We start from the raw sequence: 10,788 nt of genomic DNA on the forward strand, positions 1-10,788 counted from the left end.
GAGGTTGGCCTTTGTGGAGTGGGAGGGAGTGTTTCAGTGGGAGCAGTAATACTTCCAGAGCCATTGCGGCTGTCACAAGGAAATGATCCATTCATATCAGACCAACTTTCAAAAGCAATGGGGGCATGGGGTATGGTTGTTACCCACTGGGGCTGAGCAGATGTTGGGGCCTACACAGCACTCAATCCCAGAACCCCCGCAATCCTTAAATGGTATGGCTATTATTGCCAATGTCTGTGGCACATGAGACTGGGACAACTGAACAATCCTTACCTGAATAATCCTGCAGCCCACTCCTAATGTAATTCTAGTTCAGGCAAGTTTAAAGTATTTTGCCCCGTGAACCTGCCTTCAAATTGTACAATAGGAATACCTGGAGATTTGTTTCTGTAGCGGTTTAAAATAGAGGTTGGAGTTTCAACCAATAGCATTACATGATTACCATATGATTTGTTTACTCTGCAGTTAGAATTTAGTTATTTAAAATAAACAGTGGATCTTGTGGAGTACAGGAATGTTGTCCATTTTTCCTGGTAAACTGAGTCCATCAGGTGGGAAAATTGAGAACTTTGTGTATTTTGATTTAATCATTCACTTTCACATTGACCCTGGAGTAGTGGGGCTCCAGAAACGGTGAACTTCTCCCAGTGGGTCTGAACAATGGAGAGAGACTGCAGAATGCAATGGTACAGAGGAACCTGGGTGTCCCTGTACACAAATCATTGAAGCATGAAGATACAGCAAGTAATTGGGAAAGAAAATGGAATATTGGCCTTTATTACAAAGGAGACTGTGTGTAAAGGAAGTGTTTCCATGATTGTACTGGATGTTGGTGAGCACGATGTACGGTGTTGATCCCTTTGTTTCAGGAGTGATATAATTACATTAGAATCAGTTAGGGGAAAGATCACTTGGCTAATTCCTGCAATGAAAGGATTGGCTTGTGAAGAAAGGTTTAGCAGCTGAGCCTGTGCTGATCCGAGTTTGGAAGTCTGAGAGGTGATGTTACTGGAATACTGAAGGTTCTGAGGAGATTTTTCAGGATAGATGTTGAGAAGAGTTTCTCCTCATTGAGGTATCTGGAACTATGGGGCACATTAGAGGTCTCCCATTTTAAGATGCAGATGAGGAGGAATTTCTTCTGTCGGTTAGTTGTGATAATTTGGAACTCTCTTTCCCAGACACCAGGCTGTGTCGATGAACATAACCAAGCCTGAAATAGTCAGACCCTTCATCATCAAGGGAGTCAAAGGTCATGGGACAGCTGTAAAGTGGATTTAGGGCCACCATCAGATTAAGAACGCAAGAACTAGGAGCAGGAGGAGGCCATTCAGCTCTTTGAGCCTGCTCCACCATTTAATACGATCATGGCTGATCTCACCTCAGCCTCAACTTCACTTCCCTTCACTTCTCCACGACCCTTCAATCTGTGACTCATTAAAAACCTGTCCATCGGTTCCTTAAATTTACTCATTATCCTGGCATCAGCGCACTCTGGGAGAGTGAATTCCACACATTGATGACCATTTGAGAGAATTAATTACCTCTCATCTAAATGAGCCATGGTCTTATAGAATGGTGCAGCAGGCTGGAAGGGTGAAATGACTTACTCCTACTCCAAGTTTGTATGTTTGTCCATATTTGGACAAAGACTGTATTACTCCCTCCTTTGTTATTCCCTCTATCCCCAAATGCTCCCCCCTCAATCTCTGTTATTCCTCCCTCATTCTCTATTATTCCCCTAACTCTCTTTTACTCCTGCTCACTCCCTGTTGCTCCCTCATGCTCTCTGTTACTCTGCCGTCACTCCCTGTTACTCTCTCCTCACTCTCTGTTACTCTTCCCTCCCTCCCTTTTACTCCCTCCTCACTCCCTGTTACTCCCTCCTCACTCTCTGTTACTCTCCCCTCACTCTCTGTTACTCCCCCATGCTCTTTGTTACTTGCCCCCTGTGACCATCAGCAGTAATCTTCCTCAAAGTGTTCTTGCCTCCAAAGTGATGAGGATTCAGTGAGCCCCTGTCATTTTAAAGTTCAAAACATGAAAACCTTTTGTTCCTTCCTCCTTACTGTGTTCATTTCTGAAATGAGCACATTCATTCTGTAATATCTAATCAACCCGTGTCAGTATGGCAAGATAATCTAATTGAACACAATAGACCTATTCGGAGACAACAAGGTGCAGGGCTGGATGAACACAGCAGGCCAAGCAGCATCATAGGAGCAGAGAGGCTGACGTTTCGGGCCTAGACCCTTCATCCTATTCGGAGGCTGGTCATGTTTGAGATGATTGCATTCATCTGTTTGTATAGCAGTAATTTTAAAACACAGCCACACAGACTGACAGCTTGCTACAGTCCAGTTGGAAAACAAAACCATTCCCCATGAGTTATAATAATTGCACAACAACGTGGGTTTGAGTCCTCCTGAAAGATAGTTGTCGTTCTCAACCTGCTGCACGTGTGGCTATGTTAATGATACATGATACAAACGTTCTGCATCAAATTGATCCAATAATTATTCTTAAATTCTTTCTGTGTTTGCAGATAAAGACAGGAACATATGCTTTCCTGTGGGATATGGCTGTGGTGGAATATACAGCATTGACAGACGATGACTGTTCCCTGACAGTGGTTGGGAACAGTATTAGCAGTAAAGGGTATGGGATTGCATTGCAACATGGCAGTCCCTATAGAGACCTCTTCTCCCAGAGGTAAGATTGAACTCCACAGTCTCCTTCGTGTAACTGAGGCTCTTACGTTTCTTAGTCTTACAATTGAAAAATGTGTGTCATCATTCTCTTGTGATCTGCTGTGAATGAACTAAAAGGACGGTCACCTTAAGGGTGATTTTAATTTTATGTGCCCAGGTTCGTTCAAATCTAAGAATAGAAATATTCAGCCTATCGTGCTGTGGCAGCTCTGTGAAAGAGCACCCCAATTCATCCCAATCCCTTGTATTTTCCCACCACCTTGAAAATGTTCCCCTTTAAGAACAGAAGATCAAGGAGCAATCAGAGGCCATTCAGCCCCTCAAGCCTGCTCCACCATTTAATACTATCGTGGCTGATGTCACCTCAGCCTCAACTCCACTTTCCTACCCGCTCTCCATAACCCTTCAACCCGTTACTAATTACAAATCTGTCCATCTCCTCCTTAAATTTATTCGGTATCCCAGCCCCCACCACACTCTCGGGAAGTGAATTCCACATATTTAAGTGTCTATCCAATTCCTTTTCAGAAAATTACAGTTAAATCAGCTTCTACTGTCCCCTCAGGCATATAATAGGAACGCACCTCTGTAAAATGTAATTCTTTGTTGCCTTTCCTCTTCTATCAATCACCTTGAAACAGTGAATTCTCATCACCAGCCCCTTCTACCAGGAGAGTCAGTTTCTCCTTATTTACTCTGTCAGATCAATGAGTGATTATGAACACCACCTTCTCTAACTTTAGCACTGACCCAGGGGCTGATATGTTGGGATTTTAAATTGTTCCATTCAGCCAGGTAGCATCAACTTTGAATGATGTCAATAACTGCAATGTTAACTCCAAGATCTGAGCAGGACAAGGCAGTGAGCTCTCATCAGTCTAAACGCAGGGAGCAAGGCTGTCTGGCATAGACCAACCACACACCTGAGCTTAGTTCATCATTTCCCTGTTACCTATGGAGCGGCAGGATTGGAAAATTTGCTGTTCCTAGCGTCATGGAGTCACTCAGCATGGAAACAGATCATTCGGTATAACTCATCCATGCCAACCAAGTCTCTCAAACTAAACTAGTCCCACTAGCCTGTGTTTAGCCCATATTTCTCTAAACCTTTCCTATTTATGTACCTGTCCAAATGTCTCTTAAACGTTGTAACTGTACCTGCATCTGCCTCTTCCTTTGGCTGTACATTTCACGTATGAACTACCCTTTGTGTGAAAAAGTTGCCCCTCAGGTCCTTTTTAAATCTTTCTCTTCTCACCTTAAATATATGCCCTCTAGTTTAGAATCCGCCTACCCTGGGGAAAAGTCCCTTGCTATTCACCTTATCTATACCCCCATGATTTTATAAACCTCTATAAGGTCACCCCTCAACCTCCTATGTTCCAGGGAAAAATGTCCCAGCCCATCCACCCTCTCCCTATAACTAAACTCTCCATTCCAGGCAACATCCTGGTAAATCACTTCTGAACCCTCTTCAATGAACCCATAAGCAACATTCAATTCTCCCTGTCTCAATCCTCCATCTTTTACCCCACCTCAATATTCCACTCCTCCCTTCCCTGACTCTAACACGAATTGTAAGGATCCCCAGAGACCAGTAGCCAATAGTAACATTAGCCTGCTCTCAATTGGTGCTTTTCAAGGGATTCTCACACTCACTGCTGTCAGCACCAGATCACCCAGGGACATCATGTGAGATGTAATAAATAACTGCACCCGGCCACCACATAAACCATTAAAGTACAGCAGCAGAAACAGGCCATTTAGCCCACAGGTCTGTGCTTGTCCTTAAAGCCCCATCAGCTTCCTCTCACCATGCTTCCATAGATTCCTCTCTCCCTCTTGAGTTTATCCTTAAAGCTATCGAAATGATTCACCTCACCCAGTCTCTGTGTGAGCCACATTCCTCCCAGTTTCTGGGTAAAGAGGTTTCTCTGAAATTCCCCTGTGCATTTGTTTGTGACTATCTTATATCAATGACTGTAATCTGGGAGATGTATGCAAATGGAAACAGTCACCCTTATTTGTTCTATCAAGCCCTTTCATTGTTTTGAAGATCTCTACCCAGTCTCAAGAAAATTTGTCCAGCTTGTTCAGTCTATCCTGATTGACATCATGGAACTTGGGTAAAATAAAATTCACATCTTGTTTGATCTCATTATCTCCTCGTAAGACTGAAACCAAGATAGTGCACAGTCCTACAAGTGTGACTGAGTTAACAATAGGAATGCTTGTGTCTTATGCACTCGGTGGAAGAAAGTGTTTTGAGTATAAATGTCTTAGAAGTAAATGTTAGTTTGGATTGTGAAATAATATCCAACACAGGGATGATATTACAGTAAAACTTATTTAAGCAATAAATTCCTTCATGAGCCATGGTGAATAATTCATCCATTTATACCTTATTCTATAAGCGTCAGTGTCCTATCTTCTCACAAAGTGAGTCTCTGGACGTTCCCACTGCATCATTTATAACATACCTTCATCAAGACTTTAGGGAAATACCACTGTCACCGTGTGAAAGACAGAACATAGAGGCACTGGAGAGGGAGAAGGAAGATGAGATGCACATGGACGATGCCAGGAATGGGTGGCTTTACACATCAGGAAGGGACTGGTATCTGGGTCTCTTCTCTCTACAGAAAGGGGACTTAACAAAAGTCTTTGAAAAGGTGAAAAATTTTACTGCAGTGGATACAGAAAGAATATTTCTCTGGTGGAGGAGGAGCAGAACTAGAAGCCCTCAATGTAAGAAAGTCACCATGAAATCCATCAGGGATTCAGGGCTAATCATCTTCACTTAGAGATTGGAGAGAATGTGGAACTCATTCCCATAGGGAGTGATTATTGTCAATACATTACAGAAGAAAGTAGACATGTATCTGAGGGAGAGAGGAATGCAGGGTTACCATGGTAGATTTAGATGAGCAAAGATGGGAGGGGCATGGGGCTCAACAACATCCTCTGGGCTTCCCTTCTGTAACATTGTCTAATGTTTGTCAGAAATGATTTTATGTGGAAATAGCCGACAGTGTTCTTCCCCTGGTACTGCTTTCACCCAAGGGTTTTATTGAGGATGATTCCCTTGGACCTTGGAAGATTTGAGGTCTTTGTGGTCTTTGTTTCCTTTTGGAACAAACCATTGAAGTGGAAAAATTAACATTCACAAGAAATTGCTAGCACGGGAAGGGTGTTTACCAGGCAACTCACTGAAATAATCACCGAGTCAGTGAATTGTTCCGAAGTAGGAGGAGGCCATTTGGCCCATCCTGCCAACACCAGCTCTTCACATGAGCATCATCACCTCGTGCTAATCTCCTGTCATTCCCCCAAATCCCTTTCACATTATCTTTATCTAAATAATTGTCCAATGCCTTATTGAATGAAGAAGGTTGCTCAAATTCGAAAGGAACTATTTGCATGGACTGTTCACTCAAAATAACATAGCGTCACATGTAAAGGGCTCCAAAATGCTCCTAAATACACTTCTGGCCATATTGAGGCTTGTTCCTAAGGTTGTTGTGAAATGTTATTGTGGGGAGTATGTTATTGAACAGTGAGAGTTCTCCTGTTTCTATCACCAATCTTCCAATGCTTTCAGGATCCTCGAAATGCAAGACAGTGGTGACCTGGATGTCTTCAAGCAGAAATGGTGGCCAAAGATGGGACGATGTAACCTGAAGGGCCACACTAATGGCCAGCCCGATGGGCGAGCGTTGAAACTCCAGAGCTTTGCTGGGGTTTTCTGTATCCTAGCCGCAGGCCTGCTACTCGCCTGTTTGGTGGCAGCTCTGGAGATTTGGTGGAACAGCAACCGATGCCAGCAAGAATCACCCAAGGAGGTAAAGCTGTGGGTCGGGGGTCTCCCTGGGGCTTGGAGCTGATAGTGATATGCTCGTGGTCAAAGGGCGTCTCAATGAACAGCCCGTCATGGGGCTCCCTGGCTCAGCTCTGAGATTCGTCTTTGATCCAAAGACTATGCAGTTCAAGACCCAACAGAGGAGTCGATGTTTAAATCACTCCCTCCTCCTCAGGAACAATCTGTTGACCAGGTGGAGAGCTCAAGCCCAATGGAGAAGCTGAGGTCTATCCTCCTTGGCATTGCTTTGGGAACCTGGGCTATTATCCCGGAGCACAGAGCTGGGCTCCTACTTGTCCTGAGTTTCTTTCTTTGCAGTCAAGCACCTCCCTTCGCGCGAGTATGGTAAAATTCAACCAATCAGGTAAGGGCAAGAACATGTTCACTGCCCGCACCTCATCTTTCCTCCTTACCCTCCAATCCCTTCCAATCCCCTCCCCTTCCACACCCTTCCTCTTCCACGCCCTTCCTATTAATCCCTCCCTTTTCCACCCCCTCCACTCCCTTCCAATCCCTTCCCCTTCCACACCCTTCCTATTAATCCCTTCCTTTTCCACCCCCTCTACTCCCTTCCAATTCCCTCCTCTCCCCACCTCCCTCACTCTCTTCCCTTGCCTTCACTCAACTCTTCACTCTCATGCCCTCCCACTCCCTTCAATTCCCTTCCTTCTCTCCCTTCCTCTCCACCTTCTCTCTCTCCCCAGTGCTCCTTTCTCTCTGCTCCCTTTCCTCTCCCTAAGTTGCCCTTCTCCTCTCATTATCTGTCCTCTCTCTCCACCCGTCCCTCAACCTCCTTTTCCTCCTCCCTCCCTGTCTCCCTCTGCTTTCTCCTGCTGTTTCCCTCTGCCTCCCTGCCAGCCTTCCTATCCCTGCCCCCTCCAGCACTCCGATGTGGCTCTGTCTGACGTTTGCCCCACATGGGTCTTGAATCAATTGGCAGGAAGCGAGGGCTGGAGCCCTGCAGCGGTCAGTGCTGGGACTGCAATCTTTTACAATTCACATCAATGACTAAGGTGAGGGGACTGAAGGCTAATTAATTAATTAAGGCTGAAATTCACAGATGACATTGAGATATGTTGGAAAATATGTTGTGAAGAAGATTGAGGAGATTGTAGATGGAAATGGATAGTTTGAATATGTGCGTAAAAAAAATCTGCCCACATATAAAGTGTAAAGCTGTAAAATTTCTCCCTTTGGCTGGAAGAATAAGAAAAGCGGTGTGTTACTTACATGGAGGAGCATTTCAGAATTCTGAGGTACAGAGTGATTTCGGTGTTCCTGTGCATGAATTATGAAATGTCAGTACACAGGCACAACAAGTAATTTCGAACGCTAATGAAATGCTGTTCCTTTTGCTGAGTGGAATTACACAAAAAGGTAATGACATTATGTTTCAGTTATACAGGGCATTAGTGAGACCACATCTCAAACACAGTGTGCAGTTCCAGTCTCCTTATGGAAAGGAGGATTGGGTTATAGAGTCATAGAGTCATATACCATGGAAACAGACTCTTCGGTCCAACCAGTCCATGCCGACCATAATCAAACTAAATGTGACCCACCTGCCACTCCCAGCCTGTACGCCTCCAAACCTTTCCTTTTCATGAACTTATCGAAATGTCTTTTAAACGTTGTAACTGTACCTGCATCAGCAACTTTCTCTGGGAGTCCATTCCACACACAAACCACTCTCTGAGTTTAAAAAAAAAGTTGCCCCTCATGTCCTTTCTAAAACTTTCTCCTCTCACCTTAAAAATATGCCCCCTAGTTTTGAGCTCCCTCACCCTGGAGAAAAGACCCTTGTCATTTACCATATCTATGTCCCTCATGATTTTATAAACCTCAATAAAGTCACCCCTCAACCTCCTACACTCCAGTGAAAAAGTCCCAGATTTTCTAGTCTATTTTTATACCACAAGCGCCTCCTGCCCCAACTCTGAACACAGAGGTGGATAGATTCTTGTTAGGCAGAGAATAGAGGGTCTTTGGGGTTTGATGCGAATGTGGAATTCAGAACCCAAACAGGTCAGCCATGAATGGGGTAGCAAGTTGGAGAGGCCAAATGGCCTCCTGCTGCTCCGAGTTGATATCATTGTGTTTGTGAACACACAGACAGGGAGCAGCTGGAATTCCAAGGGCACTGATAAAGATGAGAAAGGATGGAACAAGCCTCATTTCTCACTCTGAGATGAAAAATGATGACAAAACATATTAGAGTGGGATTACAGTTGAATTACTGTACTAATGTTAGCAATTCTGGTGAATTCTTAACTTAGTGTTCTACATGATGACAATTCTTTTATGATTCAAATTTCAAGTAGATAATTATTCTGAATATAATGTTTCAAAAAGTCTTCTCAAAAAATTATTTGATATGGTGACCCAGGTAGTGGAGTTTTTGGGAAGATGATCTTTCAGTAATTTACAGAATCACACTGCTCCCCAAACCCAACCCCACTCTTACCCTCACCCTCCCTCTTCAACCATTCCCTCTTCTTCCTCTCATGGCCTCTCTCCTCCCCCTTCATCTCTCTTGCTCCTCTCTTACCTCCCTCTCTCCTCCATCCACTCTCACCTTCCCACCGTCTCCCTCCCTCTTCCACCTTCTCTCCTCTATCCACTCTGTCCTCTCCAGTCTTTCCCTCTCATTCTGTCCCTCCCACAATGACTAAGGATATTGAGCTGATGAAAAGACTGGCATAGTCGATGTGTAACCGAGTGCAGGGTTTACCTGCCATTCCCACAGATGTGAGGGAGTTACTGGCAGTAAGTTTTGTCCTTGTTGGTGCTCTGGGCACTGCCTTATCAATGCAGCTATGTCTGCATCCATTCCAGCCAGCTCTCAGAGTGAACAGAACCTCTGACACCCCTGTTCCTATCTGTCAGCCAGGACTCCCTGACTAGACCAGATTAACAACCCCAATCAGGGAACTCGTATTCTGTGGGTCCCCCTGGCTGACCTCATTGAAATCATTACATTTCCCTTGCTCCCTCCCACTCTTTCCTTTCCTCCCTCCCAGTGGGCCTCTCACTCCCTCGGTCCCCTTTGCACTCCCCCTTGTCACCACCCCGCCTCTCTCCCTCACCCCCACCCCCCACCCCCATGCCCCTTTACTCCCCCCTCTCTCCCTCTGTCTAATAGAATGTCTCTTGTACAGGACAAGGAGGTGAATCTGGAGCAGGTTCACCGTCGGATGAACAGCCTGATGGACGATGATATGGCCCATAAGCAGATCTCTGCAGCATCGATCGAAATCTCGGCACTGGACATTGGCAGCATGCAGACCAGCCAGAGTTTAGAGCCAGCACGGGATTACCAGAACACCCAGATCTCAGTCAGCACTTTTTTACCAGAACAAACTCATGCCACAAGTAGGAAGCTCTCTTCCTTGGCCAGCACCAACCTGTCTCTGCCTCTCAGCAGCTCTGCCACACTGCCCTCGATACAGTGCAAACATCGATCACCAAATGGAGGACTCTTCCGCCAAAGCCCACTGAAAACCCCCATCCCCATGTCATTCCAGGCTGCTCCAAGCCCTGGGGGGCTCCCTGAATCCATGGAGCCTTCCCATGGAACCTCCATTTAATTTCAAACGCCGCATGGCAACATTTTTAATATAAAAAATTTACAAAAAAATCTAGCATTTTCATGTAAATACTTGTAAATAACTCAAGAATGAAGTGGGGTAAAGTGTATTTTGAATATTCTCAATTTTTGAAGTCAGTAGATGATGTAATGATTGGCTTTGTAAATTCTGTTCTATACAAATAAAAAGCAAATCACTTGTGATCGTTATTGGATGTCTCAGCCTTTTAGAGTTCATTACATTGTTTTCTGATTTAGTGTGTTTTGATTGTGACTGCAATCAGTTTGATTCTTTCCTGAAAGTGATTTAAAGTTGGTTCCACTTGTTTCATTGCTTTGTGAGGGACAATGCGAGGTATCTGTTCTTCCTCCAGATGCCAACACAGTTCCATCAACCAGCTGTTCACTGGGTGAACAGAACAATTTCCCTTTGGCTAAGATAAAGGATCTGAGTTCCCAGGATCCAAGTCAAAAAACTTGATTGCTCCAAAAATTGGGAATCCCCTCGGTGCAGGTTTGCAGGAAGCTCCTAATTATCTGGGGGTCTCTGCCCCCATTGTTGCAGGGCTGAGGCTTTACAATTCCAGTCTGTTGTTCCTCAATGTGACAGTGGGAACAGATGAGAAGGACAT

The 10,788-nt window shown here is 44.7% G+C and overlaps 1 protein-coding gene across 1 annotated transcript in view; it reads left to right on the forward strand.

The window, feature by feature from the left end:
• Positions 1–10,205, forward strand: part of LOC109913297 (glutamate receptor ionotropic, delta-1-like) — a 14,632-nt gene extending 4,427 nt beyond the window's left edge. Inside the window, exons 3-5 of the mRNA XM_048616210.1 lie at positions 2,546–2,712; positions 6,313–6,553; positions 9,729–10,205. Coding sequence (XP_048472167.1) covers positions 2,546–2,712; positions 6,313–6,553; positions 9,729–10,157 — 837 coding nt within the window. The 3' untranslated portion in view covers positions 10,158–10,205. The remainder of the gene's footprint in view (positions 1–2,545; positions 2,713–6,312; positions 6,554–9,728) is intronic.
• The last annotated feature ends 583 nt before the right edge of the window (positions 10,206–10,788 follow it).

The sequence above is a fragment of the Rhincodon typus genome, chromosome 34 (assembly GCF_021869965.1).
Source record: "Rhincodon typus isolate 14 chromosome 34, sRhiTyp1.1, whole genome shotgun sequence".
Taxonomy (NCBI): Eukaryota; Metazoa; Chordata; class Chondrichthyes; order Orectolobiformes; family Rhincodontidae; genus Rhincodon; species Rhincodon typus.